General features: G+C 37.9%; 1 protein-coding gene across 5 annotated transcripts in view; it reads left to right on the forward strand.

Annotated features, from left to right (window-relative positions):
• The first annotated feature begins 260 nt into the window (after positions 1-260).
• The window catches only part of LOC109066159 (potassium voltage-gated channel subfamily D member 3-like), an 84,263-nt gene continuing 60,436 nt past the window's right edge, over positions 261-24,087 (forward strand). For 3 of the 5 annotated variants that reach the window (XM_042762370.1, XM_042762373.1, XM_042762374.1), the window contains exons 1-2: positions 261-787; positions 1,786-2,962. In XM_042762370.1, the coding sequence (XP_042618304.1) occupies positions 1,860-2,962 (1,103 nt within the window). In that variant the 5' untranslated portion in view covers positions 261-787; positions 1,786-1,859. The remainder of the gene's footprint in view (positions 788-1,785; positions 2,963-24,087) is intronic. The other 2 variants (XM_042762372.1, XM_042762371.1) reach the window with 2 other exon arrangements.

Below are 24,087 nucleotides of genomic sequence, written 5' to 3' on the forward strand. Positions count from 1 at the left end.
TGATACATTTGCTTTAATACCTTTTGATTTAAGCTTTATTTAAATTTAGCATTGCGAATCAATGTGAGCATGAGAAGTACAGGACGTTTTGAATGTCATATTTGAATATGAATGGATAAAACCTGCGTTGCGAATGACTTTGCAAATCAATTAACTCGTCCCCTTTTCCATATTGGTTTTAGGTAACAAAGCTGCGGCAAGTAGGGTAAGCCCACTTATAAAGTGAGATGAATTCAGCGCGCTGTCAAACTGGTACTGGCGCGAAAGCGAGTATATACTGCCTCTGTGCGTCTCGCGCTCTCTCTGCTCCACGAACACTGATCGCGCGCGCAGCGCTTAACTAGAGAGCGCGAGACCTGGCAGCGGAGAGACCTCGGGGAGGGAGAAAGGGAGTGTGCTGGTGTATGAAGAGGAGAGAGAGAGAGAAAGAGAACGACAGAGAGAGGTTGGGAAAAGACTACCACCTCTATCCATCAGCTGAGCATCCTGCGGGAAGTCACTTCGAGCGCGCGAGCGGTCGATGCGGCATTTCTGTCCGTCCGAGCAAATGGATCATTAAACGCGCAGGATGTGACTGAGGTACCCAAATAAAACAACTAAACTATTATTTTCCGCGGCTCCAATCACGCTTGTTATTCCTTTATTATTTGATTTTTTTCACTTGGGTTTTTGTTTTCTCTTTTCATCATTAACATGCGGATGTTTCGGCGAACACTTGCGAAGTGATGTCAGGAGGAAATATCATAAATGTTGCTGAATGAATGAAAAGTTCAAAGATTTTTCATAAGTAAGTAACAAAAAAACTCAGCTGTTGAAAACGAGTTTTCTGTGTTTTAATTGGACCATTATTAATAATAACACTTATAATAATAATAAAAATTATTATTATTGTTGTTGTTGTATTCATCCGCTTTGTTCATATTATACAGTATTCATTAAGGCGCAGCTTTGGATAACCGCAGTTGAAGTGTTAACAATGCAGGTCTTGATGTGCGTAAAGTATGAACAACAGCACGGTCAGTGTTTAGCGACCGATATTTCGTGGCGTTTTATTGTTTTGCATTGAGCTCAACAGGTTCGCATCTGTTTCAAACTGCAGTTGGCGAAGGCTTCTGTGTCTCGAGCACACACTGTCTCTGACCCTTTGCAGTTTTTCTTACATGAGCTGAGAATTAATAGTTTTAAAATTAGCTTTCTTTACGAATTGACATGATGTATGTGCTCTACTATGTATATTTGCTGTCACTGTAAAAAAAGATGTGGTAAAAAAAATAGGTCTGGTAAAACAGATGTTATTATTCAATTGTCTTTAAAACTATACCATTAGTGAAGTGGCACAGTATGTATGCAGTATTTTTGTGTCAGAATATATGCATTGTTTTATCTGTACTCTTTAATGCAAAGTATGGGCTATAAATGATGTCTGGTAAAAACTGACAACTTTTTTGTTTTGCTATTTTGTACTTTGCTTTGAGTGAGAAAGAATGATTCTAACTAACAGGCTTAAGGTTTGAGGTCTGATACAGACTACCATTTTTTCCCTGTCCTTGTCTCATGTTTTCCTTTTTCCATACTTCTTTTTACTGTACTCTATGCTGCCCTTTTACCTCTGCCTCTCTAATCTGCTGGCATCCTGTTCGCTCTTGCCGTCTTTTCACTCCCATTTCACATTTGTCTCACTCTCTCCCACTGGAACTCTCTCCTCTTCCTGTCCTCCCACATTTGCCAACCTTTCACTCTCTCCTATCTTCCTATCTTCCCATCTTCCTGTCTCTCTCTATGTAGATGGGGTCTAATCTAATGTCAAGCTGGTTGTGAAGGTGTTTGATCTGGTCCCCTCAACCCCAGCTGGAGTCCCCATGGCTGCTGGAGTGGCAGCCTGGCTCCCCTTTGCTCGGGCGGCGGCCATAGGATGGATGCCCGTGGCCAACCTGCCCATGCCTGTCGCACCGACCAATAAGAACAAGCATCAGGATGAGATTATTATCCTCAATGTCAGCGGCCGACGCTTCCAGACCTGGCGCAACACGCTAGACCGTTACCCTGATACGCTCCTGGGGAGCTCTGAAAAAGAATTCTTCTTCAATGAGGAAACTAGGGAGTATTTCTTTGACCGAGATCCAGATGTGTTCAGAAGTATTCTTAATTTCTATCGTACAGGGAAGCTGCACTACCCACGCTACGAGTGCATCTCTGCCTATGATGAGGAGCTGTCATTCTTTGGAATCATTCCTGAGATCATCAGTGACTGCTGTTATGAAGAGTACAAGGACCGGAAGAGAGAGAACATAGAGCGTCTTATGGATGACCTTGAGGACAAAAAAGACAGCAAACTCCCCAACATGACTTTCCGTGAGACCATGTGGAGGGCCTTCGAGAACCCGCACACTAGCACCATGGCGCTGGTTTTCTACTACGTAACCGGATTCTTCATCGCCATATCTGTCACCACCAATGTGATTGAGACGGTTCCTTGCAGTTCTATGCCGAATCAGAGAGACGTCCCCTGCGGGGAGCGCTACACCGAGGCATTTTTCTGCATGGACACGGCTTGTGTAATGATCTTTACGGTGGAGTATCTGATGCGACTGTTTGCGGCACCCAGTAGGTACCGCTTCATGAGAAGTGTGATGAGCATTATCGATGTGGTGGCCATCTTACCATATTACATTGGGCTCGTCATGACCAACAACGAGGACGTAAGCGGAGCCTTCGTCACGCTACGGGTGTTCCGTGTCTTCCGGATCTTTAAATTTTCCCGCCACTCCCAGGGTCTCCGGATCCTTGGCTATACGCTGAAGAGTTGCGCATCTGAACTTGGGTTCCTCCTCTTCTCCCTCACCATGGCCATCATCATCTTTGCCACAGTCATGTTCTATGCTGAGAAAGGATCCTCGTCCACCAAGTTCACCAGCATCCCGGCCTCCTTCTGGTACACCATTGTAACCATGACAACGCTGGGGTGAGTCATTGTGTCTCAGAATGACTTTCTCTCTGTATATTTTTACACTTTTTAAACCTGAATGCACATCAAGCCACACCCCTCATGCATTTCAAAGGGTAAGTCTTAAAGGGATAGTTCACCCATCACTTTCAGAAAATATGTGCAAAAATGGTACCTTCAGGGGTACTTAAGCTTGTCACTGGGGCAGTACCCTTAAAGGGACAACTTTGTACCTTATGTACCCCTAGAGAGTTCATAGTAGTATATTTGGGTATATATAACTATTCTTAAGGGCACTATATGCAACTTGTAAGGGTAGATAAGGTAAAAAGTTGTCCATTTATAAGGGTGTTGCCAGTGACAAGCTGTTGTGCCCCTAATGGTACAATTCTTGCACAACCTTTTCTGACAACCTTTTCTGACAGTTCTGCCATTAGTTACTCACCCTCATGTCGTTCCAAATCTGTATGACTGTGTAACACAAAATAAGATATTTTTAAGAATGTTTTTGTTCATACAATGAAAATTAATAGGGTCCAGTGCTGACTTTCATTATATGAACAAAAACAGTTCTTCATGTTATGCAGAATAAAGTAAGAACATCATGTGTGTGAGTAAATGATGACAGACGTTTCCTTTCTTGGGTGAACCATCAATTTAAGTAAACCCATGTACAAGGCCTTTTAAACCAAAGACCAACTTAAACAAACAATACTGTTTACAGTATAACATTACACCTCATCGAAAGAGATGCTGTTTCCCTGCAGCTTGTGGATTTTCTTTCTTTTCTGAGTTAACTGCTATTAGCATCTAACCCTAATGACCATGCTTGCTGACTGCAGTCATGCCTGCCTGAAGCAGCAGTAGGTTTGGATTTAACTCACTGCCCCAGGCTAGACTTTATTCATCCCTATTATGCACCAATTAATATTTAAGCGTGTGTGAAGCAAGCAGAGGAACATCCTTCAGCATTTCTCCCACACATTAACAACAGGCAACTGCAGAGCTGTATAGCCCCATTTACTTCAACCTTGCCCCTTATAAAATCATAGGCCATTAATTTGTGTATTCATGACTGATATGTGTAGAAGTTTGACACAATTGCTTTTAAGAGAATGTGGGGGATTAATTTAGGTGATTATTCTGAGTGATTATATGGCGTATGACTTGACTAATCAGCTATATATATATATATATATATATATATATATATATATATATATATATATATATATATATACTGCTACAGCTACTATCATATGTACTGTAGCTGCTGTGTTACTGTGGCTTTGAAACCAGAGCTGAAGTCAAAACGTTCTTTGACTTCCTGTTTAGATGGCTGATTATTGAGTCCTATGACCCCAAAACAATAAGATTAAGGACTTAATTTATTGTGAACGGTAACTCATGAATGTTACATTGTCAGATGGTTTGGTCCTTGATGAATACAGCTGTGTCGGTGTTCAGGTGACTGTCTTAATCTGAGGTAGAATTGCAAATGGTTAGACATGTATTTACTTATTTACGCTTTTGTTTGAGAATGATCTGTGTATATGTGCGTGACCGAATCTCTTAACAGGTCATTGTGGGCATTATGCTGAACTATAACCCTATATATCGTCCTTATTGTTGTGTTAATGTGTTGGCTAATTTTACATGGATTTCTGAGTAGCGCAGATCTCATTACATATTACTACATTCGCACCAGAGATCCAGTCTCCACCCGCATCTGAGACTTGACCCGAGATGAGAGCCAAAGAGACTCTTCTCATCAATAAAACATACTGCAGAAGTGTGTGTCACTATGACTAATGTTCTTAGCTACATGTGCTGAACAATGTAAACCACTATGACATTTCCAACACAGCTGACGTCATGTGTTCTCACCGCATGTGTATGGGACTGTTTTTCATTCAGTTAAAACCAAATATGTGATCTGTGCTGGCAATATGAATCACAATGAGCAAATAAAAAAAAAAAAAAAAAAAAAAAAAAAGTTATTGTTATTTTCACATTCTCTATTAAAAAAACCTTCAAAATTATGTATGACTTGTTGGAATCGGACAAAAACGAGGGTATGGTAACGATTTGAATGTAAAATGATTCTTGATGCATCATTATGAATATTTTCCTCCAATTCTTTTCCTAATAATAATTACTATATTAATAATAATATATTTTTGTTATTTTATCTTTATTATTAAAAATAAGAACAAAAAATGCTATTAAAGTGTAGAACAAAAAGAAACAAATTAAATTAACACATTTAAACAGAATCATTCAAGTAAGATAAACAAAAAGCTCAGTCAAGAGCATTGAGTGATCTCTTTTCTTTTATAGTTTGATTAACATTAATGAGACAGAGGGCCTATATATTAAGACCTAGTGTAATGCACAGGTCTAATATAATGTTACACATCAGATGTTTTTTCCCCAATAGTCAACCAAACGTTCATTTAAGACTTAACAGATTATGTTTGCGTGAATACTCACCAAGACAGATATTCTGAAATACTGTAATTCTGTGTGCACATGTATATCGGGATCACGTGCTGTCAGAGAGGCGTCTTTGTGTGCACGCTTCGGATGTGTCAGTCAGTGCGAGTAAGATCCTTTTCATGGCTTATCCCTCTTAATAACTTTTAACATCAATCAAGTTCGACACATTATTTCATACATTCCTGCATGTTGCCTTTAAAACCGAAACTAAAATGTCAGACGCAAGTGCTTTGCTTCTGACAGACAAATACAACTTTTTAAAACAAAGAAGGCAGACATCTCAGAAAATGTACAAATAAAAAAAAATTCTAGATGTGTATTACATTGTGCTGTATTGGGGTCACTAGATGAGGGATTAATGAACTCACTTCGGTGAAGACCTCAAATTTGACCAAAATTGAAAATTTTCACTTGTTTTGTCTGTAGCTACTAATTAGCCCATGCGCATTCCAGCTCATTTTGCCAGCACGGGTCACATATAAGGGTTCATTTTCACATCCCAGCAGTTTTTCACAGTTGATTGTGCCAGTAGGTTCAGGGTAGTATTGCATCATAACTCACCTGTCAATTCTGAGGCTTCCTGTCTGTGCTCTTGATCGATATAGTGGTGTTTTACACGACTGGCCCTTCTTTTAATAACTGATTCATTTACACTGAAGTGCACGTTACTGGGGTCTCCACCTCACTCAGTCAGAGCGAAATACAGCACTGCAGTTTAGCTTCTCTGGTAAGACTGAGACATTTCATTAACATGTAAAACACAGACCTGCTGCTCTACGAACACTGAGCATGTGAGCTAGGAGAACTAGTCCTCATTAAAGCAATGATAAAATCTGTTAATCAGAAATATCCAGCCTATATTGTGTGTGAATCGTTAACTGTTCTTCTCTGCACTGTCATCTGTCTGAAGTGTTTTCCTACTCTTCTGTATTGTTTACACCAGTAACATTTAATTTAGATCCTCTACTGTTGAATTTCATGGCTCTGTGTTTTGTCTTGGCAAGGCAACTGGCTAAGAATTGAAGTTAAGCAAAAGAGTGCAAGAGGGAAGACCTAGTGAATTAAATTTGTATTGCTTGGATATTGCTCGTCCTTATTTTAGCAATGCATGATATATCTGTACCATATTGGTTATTGGTATATTGGATATTTAATGAATTTTATCTTTTAGATTAACTTGGCTGACATCTAACACTCATGTAATTAATTATAAAAACACTAATAATTTGATAACACTGTTAAATGTAATTTTTAACAAATATCAAAATAAATATACCCTTCTCATACTGAAAATTATAATGTTTTGATGTCTAAATTCATGTTAAACCATTGATTTAATGAATTTAAAAATAATGTAAAATTACATCCCTAGGAAGTTTAGGAGAATCAAAGACAAAGTTGATATTTAGATATAAGCATTACTGAAAACTCAATGAAGACTCCTAAAATTCCTTAGAAAAAATAAAAAATTTACAATAATGTGACATACAATGAAGGTATAGTGCAAAACAAAAAATCATATTTGAAATCTTTTCATTGCAGACATTGAATGCAGCTTTCTAAGTTTTCATTTGAAACTCAAGAAAAGACATTTATTTATCACTCAGAAATCAAAAAATCTGACTCCTGAATCTCCATTTGCTCTTCATATAATCACATTGCTATCTAGGAGAAACAACTGAGATATTAATGCCATCTCTTTTGTGATTTTTCTTTGCTACGGGATTAACCTTTGGCATATGAGTGAATGAGACCGAATGACTGCTGAATGGCCTGCAGTGAAACATCAGATTTTGTGTTGCATAAATTGTCCAAGCACTGATTCAATCGCATCATGGACCATTTGTTAATCTGGCCCTGAACACAGTGCTGGAACAACTACGGCAGATCCAGACAGGGTTTTATCAGCATTTTAATGGAGTTAGAGAAAGAGATAGAGAGAGACTTTGTCCGTATGAGGGCAGAGTCTGTTTTGAAATTACTTTGAGCTTTTACACTTGTGTTTCTGCTGTAAAAACAGAAGGCTGCTGAGAGAGTGGGGATTTACAGAGGCAAATGGGGAGAGAATGGATGTTTGTTTATTGATTTATTTATTTATTTATTTGTGGTAATAAGATGGTTTTGACCTTTAGGTGGAGTAGCATATTCTAAATGACCTTTAAAGAAAAACACAAATCTCTAGTGTGCTTTACAACACAGTGGTTTATAAGAGACATGCCTGAAATATCATTTTCATCCCCCCCCCCTCTCTCTCTCTCTCTTTCTCTCTCTCTCTCTCTCTCTCTCAGCTTCTCTCGCTATAATTCTGTGTTGGTACCTTATTAGCCTCTAGCCTTGCAGTAGTAGTTTTATTGGTTAAGATATGCTCCCTATGTTACAGACCTATGCATTCTGCACACTAATGTTGCCGAGAAGAAAATCACCCAGCTAATGAGGGCTTTCAGTTGTTACCACAAGCATTAATTAACATGACACTCAAAATTCACACCCTCGTTTGAATAGATCCAGACTCGCCAATCTGCCCCAATACATGGCTGACTCTCTCTCTCTCTCTCTCTCTCTCTCTCTCTCTCTCTCTCTCTCTCTCTCTCTCTCTCTCTCTCGCTTCAACACTGCTTCTATTGCTCTGTTAGTGGGTGAACATGCTCTGTCGATACTGATCAGAAGCATTGATTAAAGCAAACAAATTATGAGGGAGAAGAGGATAAGGGATAGAAAGAGGAACGAGGTTGGATCCATTAGCAAGGGTGAATGAAGATAATCACCCACAGCTGTAGGGTGTCAAACTGAAGCATTTCGGATCGGTAAGGCAACATATGTCTGTGTGTGTGCGTGGGGGGTCACTGAGTTCAGAATAGCTGTTTCTCTCATGACGTTTGCTGTCAGGGGTTGTGTAGGAGCAGCACAGTACAAAAATCTGTAAAAATCGACTTCCAGATGCTCAAAGGAGACTTTTGTGTTGCTAATGCACTTGATCTGCTGTGCAGTACATTAAGATGTGATATTCTCAACATCATGAGCTGAAGTAGATACCATGTGAGTGTGTTTAAATGGAAATATACCCTCATGTATGTATGTATTCATAAATAATAAAAAAAACTTTAGGGTCTTATATTTATTTATTATTTATTTATTATTTATATGAGAGAAAATGTGTGAGAGTGTGTGAGTGGGGAATGGTGGGGGGTGGGGTCGGGAAATTGTCATGTTTCCTGTTTTCAACATTTTCACAACTGTTGTCAACATGGATAACAACAACAATATTTCTTGAGCACTAAATCGGCATATTAAAATGATTTCTGAAGGATCTTGTGACACTGAAGGCTGGAGGAATGATGCTGAAAATTCAGCTTTTCTATCACAGGAATAAATTGTAATATATAATAAAATAAAAAATGATATTTTAAATAATATTTCTGTTTTTACTGTATTTTTGATCAAATGAATGCAGCCTTGGTGAGCATAAGAGACTTTAAAAACATTAAAATAGTGATTATTTTTAAGGAAAATATTGAATTAATCATCAAACACTCAATCAATCAATACTTCAGTTCTTTCGGATATCTGTACTTTTTAATTTATCTATGATCATTCATATCAGTTCAATTAATGAAAAAGCAGGTTGCAGCTTCTACAAGATGCAGTACATACCAATGACAAATCAGACCTTAGAAGACTTGCAATATAAGTATGGACCACTTTTATGATACTTTCAAATCAATCTGCAAGTTTTCAGAATGCATTCCACAGAAGAAAGAAACTCATATGGGTTTAAGAAAATAATGACAGAAGTTTCATTTTTGGGATAACTGATCCTTTAAAGCAATAACAAATGTAAAAATTCAAGTATACAATCCAATCAATTCTCTCTAGCTCTTTTTTCCCCACCCACAGTGAATTCTAGCCTTGAGCTCTCTAGATGCCACATTCATATCCCCATATTCATCTCTTAAAAAATTTGAATAAAATTATTTAAATAGCAGCCTCTCTTTATCTGTACAATTTTCATGTGGTGCATTTCATCATACGGCAGAGAGAGACTCTATGAAATTCAAATGAGTAAAAAAAAAAGATAAAGATTTATTTGTTTGTTTGGGCTTTTGCCTCTCTTTATTCAAAGGCTCTGTGTTCTGGGAGGTTTAGAGTTTCTACGATGGCCAAATTGCTGCTGTTTCATCCCATCAGCCCTCCATAAACACACACTTCCCCCATTAGCGATCAGATCTGATGACATATAATGGGAGCATCAATGAAAGAAGGTATTGTTACCCGCCTGCATCCAGTAAAAAGAGCATTAAATCCATTACCATTTATTTCAACAAGCTTTCAACCCAATGCCAATTTCAGTTGATTTAGTGGTCGCCGGTCATAGATGTCTGGATTTCAGAGGATTTTAAACCGATTTGCAGAGCCTTTGTTTGTGTTTTCTGCTGTTTTAAAGATGTCGACAGAAAGTATGAGGAAAGATTAGAGGTGTTAGGTCAAGCTCTTCACTTTAATGAAAGGTCACGGTAGGAAAGTGACAGTCAAAGGAACATCTGACCTTTTGAATCTCAGAAAATACCACTCTGAAAACTTCATGTATGCTATCTACTTTCATGAACAACTCTGAATTTAGAGCTGTGAAACTATAAATGATTATACTGTGCTGTAAATTGTATGCTAAGGTGACACCAAAAAATTAAAACTTTAGTGATTTTAATGTGCTGTAAATTGTATGATATTGTGAAAACAAACACACACACACACACACACACACACACACACACACACACAGAAAAATTTATTAATTCATTAATTCATTAAAATAATAATTCCCCCTTTTTTCAACCCCACAAATGTATTTCTTATAATATTTTTTTTTATTATTTTATTTTATTATTTGTGCCAGCTCCAAGTAAAATTCATAATTCTCTGTCTTGCTTGCTAAATTAATAGGAATAAGATTAACAAATGCAATTAGGAATTTAAAAATTAAGAATCAAAGATAAAGAGTAATGATGCATCTGAAAATAAAACTATAAATACAAAGGATTATCAATAAAGTCATATTGCTGCTTGCTGATACAGTGGTGTGAATGTCACTATAGACTGATAAAGGTTTCAGGTTCAATTCCCTTTTTGTCAGGGAACAATTTTGTGCTAACCTTGATCTGTACTATATGCTGCTTTTATCATCTCTCTTCCATTTTAGCTTCTAGCAGGTAAAGAGGCTTTTTTTCTATAAGCACTTATCCTATTTCTTTGGTGCAAACAAGTGAGGGCAAGTGAGGGGGCAGCGAACTAAAGCCTAGAGTGTTGCTCAGAGAAAGATACTCACTAGGTCACAATTAATTTTCAATCCTGTCAAAATGCCTCCAATATTTATCTCAAAGCTGTGTATCTGCACCCCTCATCGCCCCAGAGAACACTACTGCTATAGGTCACTCTGTATATCACATATGCCAGGATCCAACACTGCTCAAAGCAAACACTTTCACAAATAATTTACTGATGTATTCATTTTATGAAGGAGTTACACACTGTGACTATTAAATGGAGTAAAACAGATGAGAAAGACATAATAGTTTGGTCAAATATGACATTTTGGCTGGTATGGCTGAGGGAGCAATGCCTCTGGAAGCCCTCCTGTAGCGCCAACCCTGATTGTATGCTGTATATAGAGTGCTTATGACCGGTGTAAAAATTGCCATCCCTCTTCTCTGCATAGGGAATGATCATTGTTTCCTGCTGAAATTCCCATAAGCTGATATATCGAGGCTCTAGGAAATCATATATGAGAGTATTCATTAACCCATAATGTTTGTATGGAGAGAATCTGTGTGTTCATTGTCATAAAAAGCTCATTAAAACTACGTAGAGAAGGAATGAATGATGCTGATGATGATGGTTTTTGTGCCACTATGTGCAAATGACCGTGCTTAAGTTACACAGCTGTGTGATCATCTTAAATATGACAATCACAGTATTGTCCCTCTTACAGACACTCGCATTTTCCCCTGAGAGCGTTTCTGTGTGTGCTGTAAATGTATGATTTTGCTCTCCGCTGTGATATTTTTGACTGACACCGTTTTTCGTTGGGGTTTCTATCTCTCTGTTGAGTCTAGCTGATCCACACACTGAATCATAAAGGTTTCAGAAGGTTATTTGTCATTCAAACACATGGAGTAGTTAAGTGGATATGTCTGACAGATTTATCTCATGACATGGAAAGACAGCATAATGAATATATTTCAAGACTTCATTCATTACCGCCAAAGCTCTCCATTTTACAGGTTACAGGTTCTGTTTTTTACTGTATGCAAGTAAAACAAAAACTTAATAAACGTTTGTATATAGCACCTCTTAGAATATTGTTTTAAAGACTTATATGTGCACAAGCAGGTGCTTACATTCATAAGGAATCAATCTCGCCTTATTATGTGTGATGTTTAACACATTTTTCAGACTTTTTGATGCACGGACCAGCAAAATATGATGATCCCTTTGTGAGAGACCTCCTTCCTAAAATATAAAGGCAGCTTTATAATTTAATGTATAAAGACCCGTTTATGCTGTAAAAATAAAAATATTATAAATATGTGTAACATATCGTCTGTAAAGTGTCATAAAGAAAAGGGTAAATCTACAGCTGTCAGTAAAATAAAATAATTGTGTTAGTCTCATGATTTCCAAGCATTATTCAGAATGAAACAAAAATAAATGTCAAATGTGGTAAATTAAATTGATTGTTGAATAATAATAATAACATTATATAACATTTAATGCATTTAGCATATATTATTATTATTATATAACATTAAATTATTTGACATTTTTCTGGTTTCCTGACATTTTTCTGATCTGGTCTGATGGTCCTTGGATCCCAGTTTGAATAGGCCTTGTAAGGTGCTTCAGACCAATGGGATTTAAGTGTGTGTGAGGCAACTTTGCTGGTTAGTGCAAACTTTTTATTAATAAAGAATAAAGGTGATAAAGTAGCTAGGATGGTTTCAATCATGTGCCAATATATTCTATTCTATTTTTTTTCTATTCTATTCTGTTCAAAATTAAAAGAGAGTGAGAAGAAATGCACAGAGGAAGAGGAAGAGTCTGTGACTGACAGAAATAAACGTCTCTTCCTCTCAATGTTTCTGTTTAATGCATTTGGTCATTGACCACTGCCATCTTAACTGCTGGTAATGAATCTGCTACTGTCACACTGAATAATCATTTTACTCCACACCACCACCAGCTGCTGCTGCTCGGGGCTGTGCATATGTTTCTCTCTCTCTCTGTGTGTGTGTGTGTGTGTGTGTGTGTGTGTGTGTGTGTGTGTGTGTGTGTGTGTGTGTGTGTGTGTGTGTGTGTGTGTTTTTGTATGTTGTTTTTTTTTTTTTTTTTTTTTTTGTGTGTGTGTGTGTGTGTGACGGGATCAAAACTTTGCTTGTGCTGCTTTGAATAAACTGGGATAAATGCCTGTTGTTTTTGTCTTTGGGCTTCAATTTAATCATCATTAGTGACTCATTCAGAGACATGAAATGGATGGTTTGACAGTCACATGAATGCAGAAGCAACACTTCACACATACTGATGCACACGCACAAGCCAACACACACTCACAGACACACATGCAAGAGCACACCCGCAGCTATCCTTCTGTCTCCCGTGGATCCTTTTCGGCCCCAGCTGGTTGATGCTGGTGCTAATGTCACTAAACAATCATCACTTCTGCATGGTGTTTATGTTTACTCCTGATATTAGTTGCCCATGGCAACAAATTAATTAATGACTCTGCAGTGATAGCTCCTGCTGCTCTGAAGTAGTGCTCATAAAAACAAATATCCAGCTTTAAACAGATGGACTCTGGAGTGAAAATGCAGTTTGTTGCTCCTACCAGTGTCCAAGATCCAACTTTTGTAAATAAGAGAGGATGTGTGACCGAATGCTGACAGAGCACTGCAAAAATCATATTCTTGATCTGATTTTTTTCTCATTTTCCAGTTAAAGTGATGCATATTTAAACCAAGAAAAATACTGTATCCTAAACAAAATTTATCTTAAAGAAAATGGTAAACAAAATATTGTATTGTATATATATTGAATTAAGTTTATGTTTATTACCCCACTGTCAAGTATAAATCTAACAAACTTTAGTGCTTGCAGCTAAAATTTGTATGCTGGAACATGTAGGTTGCTGCGAGTGTCAGCTAGAGGACATATCTATACTTATCGTCACCTTCATATGAATGTGTGAACAGAGAGAAAGACAGAGAAAGTATGTGTCAATATTTCTGGAATGGAATACTAGCTGACTGTGTACTGAATTTTATTAAAAATGTATTATTTGAAAGTATTTTCAAATTAATGTTCAATAGTTTGGGGTTGGTAAGATTTTTAAATGTTTTTAAACAGCTGAGTTTTGAGGAAAAAAAAAGATCCATCAGAAATCATTCTCATATGCTGATTTGGTGCTCAAGAAATATTTATTCTTATTATTAAACAGTTGTGCTGTTTAATATATTTTTTGAAACTGTGATACTTTCTTCCAGCATTCTTTGATTTTATATAAAATATGTCCTTTGGCAGATGTTAAATATATAGGTTATAGATTGTTTTGTTTAGTCAAACTTAAAATGGAAAGTATTGTTGAGGTTATCCATACAGTCTATGCATACTAAATTCATATTACTTTTTATACTACAGTGTATACTGCAGAAATAGTAAGAATAGTATGCTAGTATGCTGTTCTTTTGAGTTTGAGATTGTAATTTTAAGCATGTGTGTGTGTGGTTTTATTACTACAACTGTGAGCAGTAAACCCCAGTGTCCTTCTCTCTCACCTGGGTTATTTTCCACCGCTTTTATCTTTATTTAAGTGTTACGCAATAACACCACAGGACATCTGCACCCAAACTCCTGTTCTTTTTTAATGCATCTGTACCCCTTGACCATTTTATTCACCTTTATATTCCTCATTTATGATCATCCTGTTCTCTCCATCGGTACAGTATCAGTAGCTAGACTGTGGTGGGTCAAGGTGAATCTAGTCAAACAAACTCAACATCAGTATCCCGGTGGGATCTCGGTCACACTGCTGTCCTCTCAGGTGTCCCTGCTTCACACAAATGTGGTTAAACAGCTTGAGGCAAAATGCACGGGCTGGTCAGAACTCAGCCAATTCCACTGACACCTTCTGCAGAACCGCAACATCATATCTGACGCACACAGAGCTCGATCCAATCAAATGTACTCATGACATATCATCATTTGTGTGATGCTTTTGTTTTAGGTATATGCTCATTTATAAACATTTAGGAAGGTTTTAGCACTCTCTTTCATATCGCACCCCATAAATATATCTACTGTATATAGCTTTAATATTATTTAAAATTTAAATGTATATGTAAAATATAAAACTACTAATAAAAATAAAAAGCACATGATCAAAATCCATAAACTAATATATATATATATATATATATATATATATATATATATATATATATATATATATATATATATATATATATATAATTTACATTATATATATAAAATTTAGGGAAATTTGGGGAAGTCGTGGCCATGGTCACCATACTTGGCTGTATGTCACGTCACTTTCCCTTTTTAAAATAGAAATATTAAATTAGAAGCTCATTCAAAATACTATAATACAATAATAATAAACACTAAACCACAAATTAAAAGCAAACAAATGTGCTACCATTACTGGTAGATCTACTTTTTAATGTTTATATAAAATGTTGCCAGCTGAGCAAGATTCAACCCCTGCACTGAACCCACTGCAAAACAGCACACACACACACACATCCACAGAATGCATATTATAAACACTCTTGCCAAACTACAGATATTCAAATCACTCTCTCAGCCAAGCTGCAGCTTTTTTAGCAGCCAAACTCGTTCACAAACATGCACGTTCACTTATATAAACTTACAAACACACACACACTCCAGGGCACCAAATGCGTTTGTAAACAGGCAGATGGGCCCCTTCTGCTATTGATCTCGTGTCCGTCTCCACAGCCAAAAACTGCTGATCCGGGTCACACACTTAAGGATAAATACTGAACAATCAGAGCAGATGCAGCACATCTGATCTGAGACCAGATTATTCAATAATACATTTAAACACACTGTTAATCGGTATAATAATCTGTCTGTATACATGACACAATGCGTAATTGAATATTTGAAGGATTAAATACACACCACTTGTCACATCTGTCTTTTGAAACACACAGCCGAGACCAGTTGTTAATAGGCAGTCATGCTGGACGAAGATTGGTCTAGTCTTGGACTCTTAGTCCGACTTCACAAAAACCAGAATGGTAAGATTTCAGGCAGACAAATGAAATTGTTTATTATTAGTATTATAATTTTAATTAGTTTGAATGAATTCAAAGTTTTAAAGTGTATGTAAATGTACTTAAAGCTGGACTTGACCAGGATGTTTATTGATGTAATAAAAACTGTGTTATTCTGATTTTAAAATTTATCTCTCCTTAAATCCCGGTAAACTGTTTTTCATTGACTCTTAAACTGATTAGATTTGACTGCCAGAATCAAATGTTGGTCTGCTGGATGATGGTGAAATGCTGAACATATGTTTTTAATTGAGATCAGTAGGAAATATATAATGGAAAACTTTCTGAAGGTAATATACAGACCTTGTTTAGCAACACCCAATAAGGATGTTGAACCAGTAACATGTCCTAGTAGTGTAAATCATGTTAAGCAGATTGCAAACGCACTGAAACATTGCAAATGTAACAACAGACAAATGATGAATTCTAGCCTCATCAAATCCACAGACTATAGATTCTGAATGCAGGTGCCCAAACCACAGACTGCTCTTACTAATTGAGTTCGACTTCTGCTGGATAGTTCAATAGCTGCAAGGTCAGATTTATTGACAAAACTTCAGTTATTTGACGTAGGTGAAACAAATCAGGTGGATTTGAGATGGACTTCAGAAAGACCATGCTGCTGGTTGAATTGTGCTATAGATCAACACAGTCCACCAGCAAGACCAATGCTAAACAATGTCAATTTACGGTGGGATGATATGACAACTTATGCTGTTTTGCTTTGGTATAGTTTTAAGGATGTCTACATTTTCAAACTGGAAATCAAGACAAAAATACTGAGACAAAAATAATGATTTTTTTTTTTAACTGAAATAATGTTGAAATAAAGTAAATTATACATTTTAGATCTCTAAATATTAGAACTTAAAAATAAAGCTACATAGAAATAGAAAAGCAAACTAATAAAAATGAGAAAAGCACATAAAATTACTAAATATATATATATATATATATATATATATATATATATATATGTGTGTGTGTGTGTGTGTGTGTGTGTGTACACACACACATTATATTGTGTGTGTGTGTGTGTGTGTTGTATTGTATGTTTGTATGTATATATTTATACTAAAATGGCACTTCCTCAACATGACAGCTAATGAATAAAGCGGTGAGAGGTAAAGTATAGCTTACTGCCAGTAATGAGTATGCGATGACACAACACTTGCTAATGTTACCTTATGCGACTGTTTGATTTAAAGGGACAGTTCACTCAAAATGTAAAATTCTATCATCATTTACTCATGTCTTTTCAAACATGTACAGCATGACTTAAGAAGATATTTGGAAAATGTCCCAGTTTCATTCAATGAAAGTCAGAGGGGTTTGACTATTGTATGGACAAAATCATTCTTCAGAGCATTTTCTTTTGTGTTCCATACAGGTTTGGAACGACATGAGGATGAGCAAATGATGTCTTAATTTTCCATTTTTGGATCCCTATCCCTAACAAACCCATCATGTACAGCTCTCTCATAATAGATCATATAAACACTGAACACTAATTCCCAACACTTCATAAAATAATTACACTCGTCTAAATGCAGTCACACATCACTCTTACACATTTACTATAATCAGCCTTCTGTGTGTGTGGGTGTGTGTGTGTGTGTGTGTGTGTGTGTGTGTGTGTGTGTGTGTGTGTGTGTGTGTGTGTGTGTGTGTGTGTGTTAGAGAGAGAGAGAGAGAGAGAGAGAGAGAGAGAGCATGAAAGATGCGGCAACACAGAGAAGCAAAGAATAAACTCAATGCACCCAACCCCACTCATCGCTCTGTCTGTCCCTTGCTCTCTCTATTGCTGCCTCTCTCTTTTTTCATCTCTTCCTGCCTTTGTGTATCTAAGAGAGAGAAAGTTCGGGTAATCCAACCCTGGCTGTCAGTATTTAATTAGAAGGGGTCTGTGATAACATTGCAGCAGTCACAGCAAAGAGGACCGTGTGTATGTGTGTGTGTGTGTTGACAGATACTTTCGCTAAGAGGATGGCTGTTTTATACTATCATCTAACTGCTTTCTATTAAACATGGCAAAGTGAGGGCAGCACTGACAGGCTCTAGGACTAAAATACACATACACTCGCATGTATAAACACATACACAAACAGTTTTTTAGTATTTTAAATGGAAGGTTGCTATGAATATGCCATAATTATTTCAGCCCTATTATTTTGGTTTCAATAAATTATCTGACCATGTTTGGTCAAAGTTATTAAGTGATAAGTTACAATTAAGTGTAGTTTCAATAAATGGGGCTTTTAACTGAGGCTTTTAAGCTTCAAAAGGATGTAAAAAGCACCATAAAAGTATCTGAAAGTAGTCCACATGACTTATGGTTTTTTTTTGTGTGTCTTTTATTTTAATTATTTTATTTTTTTAAAGGAAAGTAGAGTTTACTTACTACTTATATGTAAATCTCTAAAGAAAAACACTTTGTTCAAGATATATTTATACATTTGCAATATAAGGTACAATAATGGTGCAATGGGGACTGGAGGCACTGTTGTTGTTTTTTCCTCCCCATTGCTGCCTTGTATTATATTAAATAAATTATAGATAAAAAAAGACCTTGATCAAGGCGGTGGTGAAAAAAATCTCCTGATTTCCTGTGGGGTCTTACTATTCCTAATATTCCTAAGACATAAAACAGTCACCTGCAGCATAAAAATGGTCATCAAATCACCTTTGCATTTTTTTTATCTGTTTTATGTGAGTCTCCAGTGCACGCTTACAATTTAACCTAGTCTTATTAGGTTAATTTCATTATCTTGAATGTATCTTTTTTTTTTTTTTTTAAGTCTTTTATGGACTACTCGCTGCATCACATTCACATTTTTTCTCTTGCCTAAACTCTGTTTCATTCTCATCGCTCAAAGTCACAAACATTAGATGAGATCCAAGTAGGTTGGAGGTCCCTTTTTTGTCTCTATCTCCATCTTGCTGTTTCTCTATCTGTCTTTTTACACACATGCTCACATGCAATCGCTCAGAATGATTTTTCTTCAGATGCCAAAAATAGTGTGGCAACCTCAGGCTTCACACACAGCCGAGGTTAAAGGTCACATGCTGCTTTCATCAGTCCTGAAGATTCTATCTGCTCAACCTTCTGTCCATCACCTTCTCACCCAGCCACCACACACACACATACATATACAGCACACAGAATTCCTGCAAATATATGCAGACTCAGATGAAATACAGAGAATATGAGGGAAATTCTATTTCAGAGGATTTAGCACCTGGTGAAGCAGTATTGCAGGTGCTAAATAGAATAATACCACATTGCATACTGAAAACATATGTAATATTCAATTCATCGTGCTCATTTTCCACTATTTCTACATTATGAAAACTTTTGCTATCATCTAACGCTCACTTAAAGTTAATCTTTAAAAACACAAAATTTAATGACACTGTTAAAATGATGTGAGATTTAAAAATGTATTAATTATACATATATATACTTTACAGTATATCAATACTCAGATTGACTTGTAGCATTTAAATGATTGATCTTAGTTTTTGGTTTTCATTTTTTTTTTTAGACAGTTATTATAATTATTTGCTAATTATTTTTGACAAATTATTATAGAATTTTAATATCAGCCATTTATCAGTTATTGGCCATGAAATGAAAATAATTATTGGCTTATCCATCAGATTTTTAATTTTGAATGTTTATGCCTAAATTCAGTGTAGCAATAAAAATGACTGATTTAATGTTTTTAAGTCTGTCATTTTTTTATTAAAAAATATATATATTTTAATAATGGCCATTTATCAGTTATTGGCCATAACATGAAATGACAATTATTGGCTTATATTGAATGTTGTCATGCCTTAATTCACTCAGAGCATTTAAAATGATTGATTTTCATTTTTAATTCTGAAAATTATTATAGAATTTAATATCTGCCATTTATCAGTTATTGGAAACAACATGAAAATAAATAGCACCTAATATTGAATATTGCAGTGCCTAAATTCACTTGTAGCATTTAAAATGATTTTATTGATTTAGTTTCATTTAAATTTTAAAACATTATTATAGAGTTTTCATATTGGCCATTTATCAGTTATTGGCCATTACATGAAAAAAAAAATGGCTTATTGGTCATAGTTTTAATATCAGTGCATCCCTAGTTTATTCACCTCTATGGAGTATGCCCAGAAATTGAATATAATAGTAGATTTTTATATTGAAGCCATCTGTCCGAGCACTGGCCTGTCCTCCACTCTTGGCTCTTTCCCATTATTGATTTGTCCTGGCCTATTTCTCTTTTCCTCATTTAGACACCTGTATTGTCCTGTTAGGTCTATGTTCTTTTTCTCCCTCACAGTGTCTCTCTCTTTGTCTCTTGATTGTCTTAATTAATGTGTGTTAAAGACTCAGTGCAGACGCAGTGAAAGTACACTGATGTCGGTGCATGTGCGTAACCTCTAATTCATATTTAATTAGAAAGACTACAGAGAACTGTCTGTAGAAGACTACAGAGAACGCTTCGGACTGCTGAAAGGATTATTGGTGCTCCCCTGCCCACCCTTCAAGAACTGTATAAATCCAGATTGAGGAAAAGGGCTCAGAAAATCACTCTGGATCCCTCACATCAAAGTTACCCCCTTTTTGAACTTTTGCCGTCTGGCCGGCGCTTCAGAGCCGTAAATAACAGGACAGCCAGGCACAAGAACAGTTTCTTCCCCCAGGCAATCTACCTCATGAACAGTTAAATGTTCCCCACTTATGCAATAAAAATGTGCAATATCCTTATATGTATTTGTTACCCCTCCATCCAAATACATCTCTGCATCTTACTCTATTCTATTTTATTATCATCTATAGCACAACTGTTCATACAATTTATTTATTTGCATTTTTTTTTCTCTGTGTGTTGTTGTTGTCTCTGTGTACTGGAAGCTTATGCCACTAAAACAAATTCCTTGTATGCACAAGCATACTTGGCAATAAAGCTCTTTCTGACTCTGATTCTGAGAAACATTTTTAACATGAATACTAAATATCACAGTTAGCGGTGTAATTTGTGGTGCTGGAAGTTTCATCGTAACTTTTTAATTACATCAGCTGTACAAACGTCCTGCAAATACAGTGCGAATGTTATATCGCTACATAATCCTCTGCATATTTCATCAGACAGGAGAAACATTCTTACATTCATGACTTTGTCATACTGTCACCAGCACAATAATAATGATGGATTATCCTGTCATTCACTCTCATTTTTCTCTCTCTCCCTCGCTGAGAAAACGGACCGAGGGGACTCGTTTTTCTGCCTTTGCCTCTTTCATTGGAATGGGCAGGGTTTGCATTATTCAGTGCCTGATATACAGTTCACAGAGTGATGTAATACTCCTATCAAGCTCTGGTGAATTGGTCGGGTATCCTGAGGCTCCTGCGCTTTGATTGGTCAAATACCTTCATTTCCCAGTGCTGTGACTGGCTGAACACCCATGGGCCTCATGATCTGATTCGATGCTGCACAGACTTCTCCTATAATATTCAGGGACTCAAACATTTGTAAAGTTTGGAGCAGGTATTCATATGTACAGTCAACCATAATGGAGCACAGCGATCAGCTCAACTGCAGCTGTCTGAGAGTTACTGCTCCACTCTTGTAAGTCTTCTCCAGTTGGAGGAGAAACAAGCAAGTGGCAAAGATGACAGTTATCACACTGCAACACACACACACCGTTCCTGTCAGCTCAGGCCATGACACATTATACAGCACTGATTGAAAACACAAAAACTGAAGTATTTTTCCTATGCATTTCTTAGTTCCCTATTGATACTACACTCGTACTGCGTCTGCTAAGACGCTACAGGGAAAATAACTTTTTCTCCGATTTCTGAAGCCTTTTTCAATCACGCAGCGAAACTGCATGACCATTGAACTAGCAGTCTCACAAACGTTTATTTAAGACACAAACATACTCAAAAAGAGAGCAAATTTTCCTCTTCTATGTGCACTTTTTGGCCTATGCCTTACAGGCACCACCCATTGCCCTTACAGGAAGAGGGGGAGCGTCCTCAGTGCCCTTCCGTCACCCAATCCACACAACCCCTCACCATAGCGGACACAAACATACCTATAGCAGATTTATTTAAGACACAAACATACTCAAAAAGAGAGCAAATTTCCTCTTCCACTATTTACAGGCACCACAATTCCTTACAGCGAGGCCTGGCAGGCCATCCCTGGAGTGTCAGAATGGGTGTTGAAAATGATAAAACGAGATTACATACTGCAATTCGCTCGGAGACCTCCCTTTATTCAACGGCATGGTCCTATCCTCTGTGACAGGCGAGGGTGTGCATGTCCTTCACTCAGAGGTAAAACCTATGCTGGTGAAAAGGGCCATAGAAGTGGTCCCCCCAGTGCAGAGTGAGTCAGGCTTCTACAGCCGGTACTTCTTCGTCCACAAAAAGGATGGCGGTCTCAGACCCATCCTCGATCTAAGACATCTGAACCGTGCCCTTATGAAGCGCTCATTCAGAATGATCTCTTTGAAGCAGATCCTCATCCAAATACGCCCAGGGGACTGTTTATTTCCAGTGGATTTGAAAGATGCTTACTTTCACATCCAGATAGCCCCCATCACAGGCGCTTCTTGAGATTCGCCTTTGAGGGAGTGGCATATCAATACACGGTCCTTCCGTTGGGCTGTCCCTGGCTCCCTGCACTTTTATGAAGTGCATAGATGTGCCTCTCTATCTTGACGACTGGCTCATTTTGGCCCAGTCAAGTTAGTGGCTAACAGATCCCTCCTCCTTACTCAACCAGATTGTTTGTTTGTGAGTATGAATTTTTTTTTAGAGTTAGTTGGTTGTCAGCCAGCGTATCACATTCCTGGGGACAATTATCGATTCAACCCGTATGAGGGACATAGTCTCGCAGGAGCGCACTCTGGACATTAGGCAGCTCATGGAAACCTTTACACCCATGAAAGGCTCTGCCACTCAAGAGGTTTCAAAAGATGCTAGGTCTCATGAGCTCAGCATCGCCAGCTCTGCAGCTGGACATGCTCTACATGCGGCTGTTGCAGTTTTGGCTAAAACCTCAAGTCCCACCCCGTCGCCACATGATCAAGTTGAATCAGGCATGCAGTGCAACCCTGGCCCCTTGGACGAACCCCAGCTGGTACGAGCAGGGGGCAGTGGTGGGGAAAGTTGACAGAAGGAAAGTCATCTTCACAGATGCTTCCAAGACAGACTGGGGAGCCCTGTGCGAAGGCCATCTGACCTTTGGCATCTGGACGAGTGCAGAAAGCGATCTCCATATCAACCGCCTGGAAATGCTGGCTGTATGTCGAGCTCTCTAAGTTTTCTTACCACTCCTGGCAGGGAACCACATCCTAGTCCAGTCGGACAACATGACAATGGTGTCCTACATAAATTGCCATGGCGGGTTCTCCTTGAAACCCTTATTCATTCTAGTGAAAGGCATCCTAGAGTGGGCCCAGCACCACCTGCTCTCATTGAGGGCAGCACATGTGCAGGGCATTCTGAACACAGGGGCGGACATGTTGTCCCGGAGCAACCTCCCCTCAGAGGGATGGAGGCTCCACTTCCAGACTGTTCAAGGGATTTGGGACACCGTTGGGAGGGCAGAGGTCGACCTCTTCACCTCCGAAGACAACTCTCATTGCCCAATCTATTTTTCAAAATTCAAGGATGCCCTGGCCTACGACTGGCCCAGTCACCTCCTTTATGCTTTCCCTTCGATCGCTCTGATCCCCCAGGTCTTCAGACAAATCAGGGAAGATGCCCACAAGGTCCTCCTGGTAGCTCCTTTGTGGAGGAGCCAACCGTGGCTCTCGGACCTGTCGCAGCTGTCGCTAGCGGAGCCATGGCCGATCCCCTTGAGACAGGACCTCCTCTCTCAAGTGAACAGTATGATATGGCACCCCAGACCCAAGCTGTGGGCTCTCCATATATGGCCTCTCGACTGGAGTCGGTAGACCTCCCAGAGATGGTCATGAATAATATATTAAAGGCTAGAGCTCCATCCACAAGGCACCTCTATAGCCTTAAATGGTCGGTTTTCACCACCTGGTGCACAGCCCAGGGTGAAGACCCATTCACTTGTGACATATCTCAGATATTGTCCTTGCCGTACTCCCTCTACCTTTAAAGTCTATGTTGTGGCTATTGCAGCTTCTCATGTTCCTATAGCCAGGCAGTCCGTGGGTAAGAACAACTTGGTTGTTCGTTTTCTTGATGGGTCGGGTATGATGGACTCTCATTGTGCCAAACTTGGTTTT

Source organism: Cyprinus carpio, chromosome A8 (genome assembly GCF_018340385.1).
Source record: "Cyprinus carpio isolate SPL01 chromosome A8, ASM1834038v1, whole genome shotgun sequence".
Classification (NCBI taxonomy): Eukaryota; Metazoa; Chordata; class Actinopteri; order Cypriniformes; family Cyprinidae; genus Cyprinus; species Cyprinus carpio.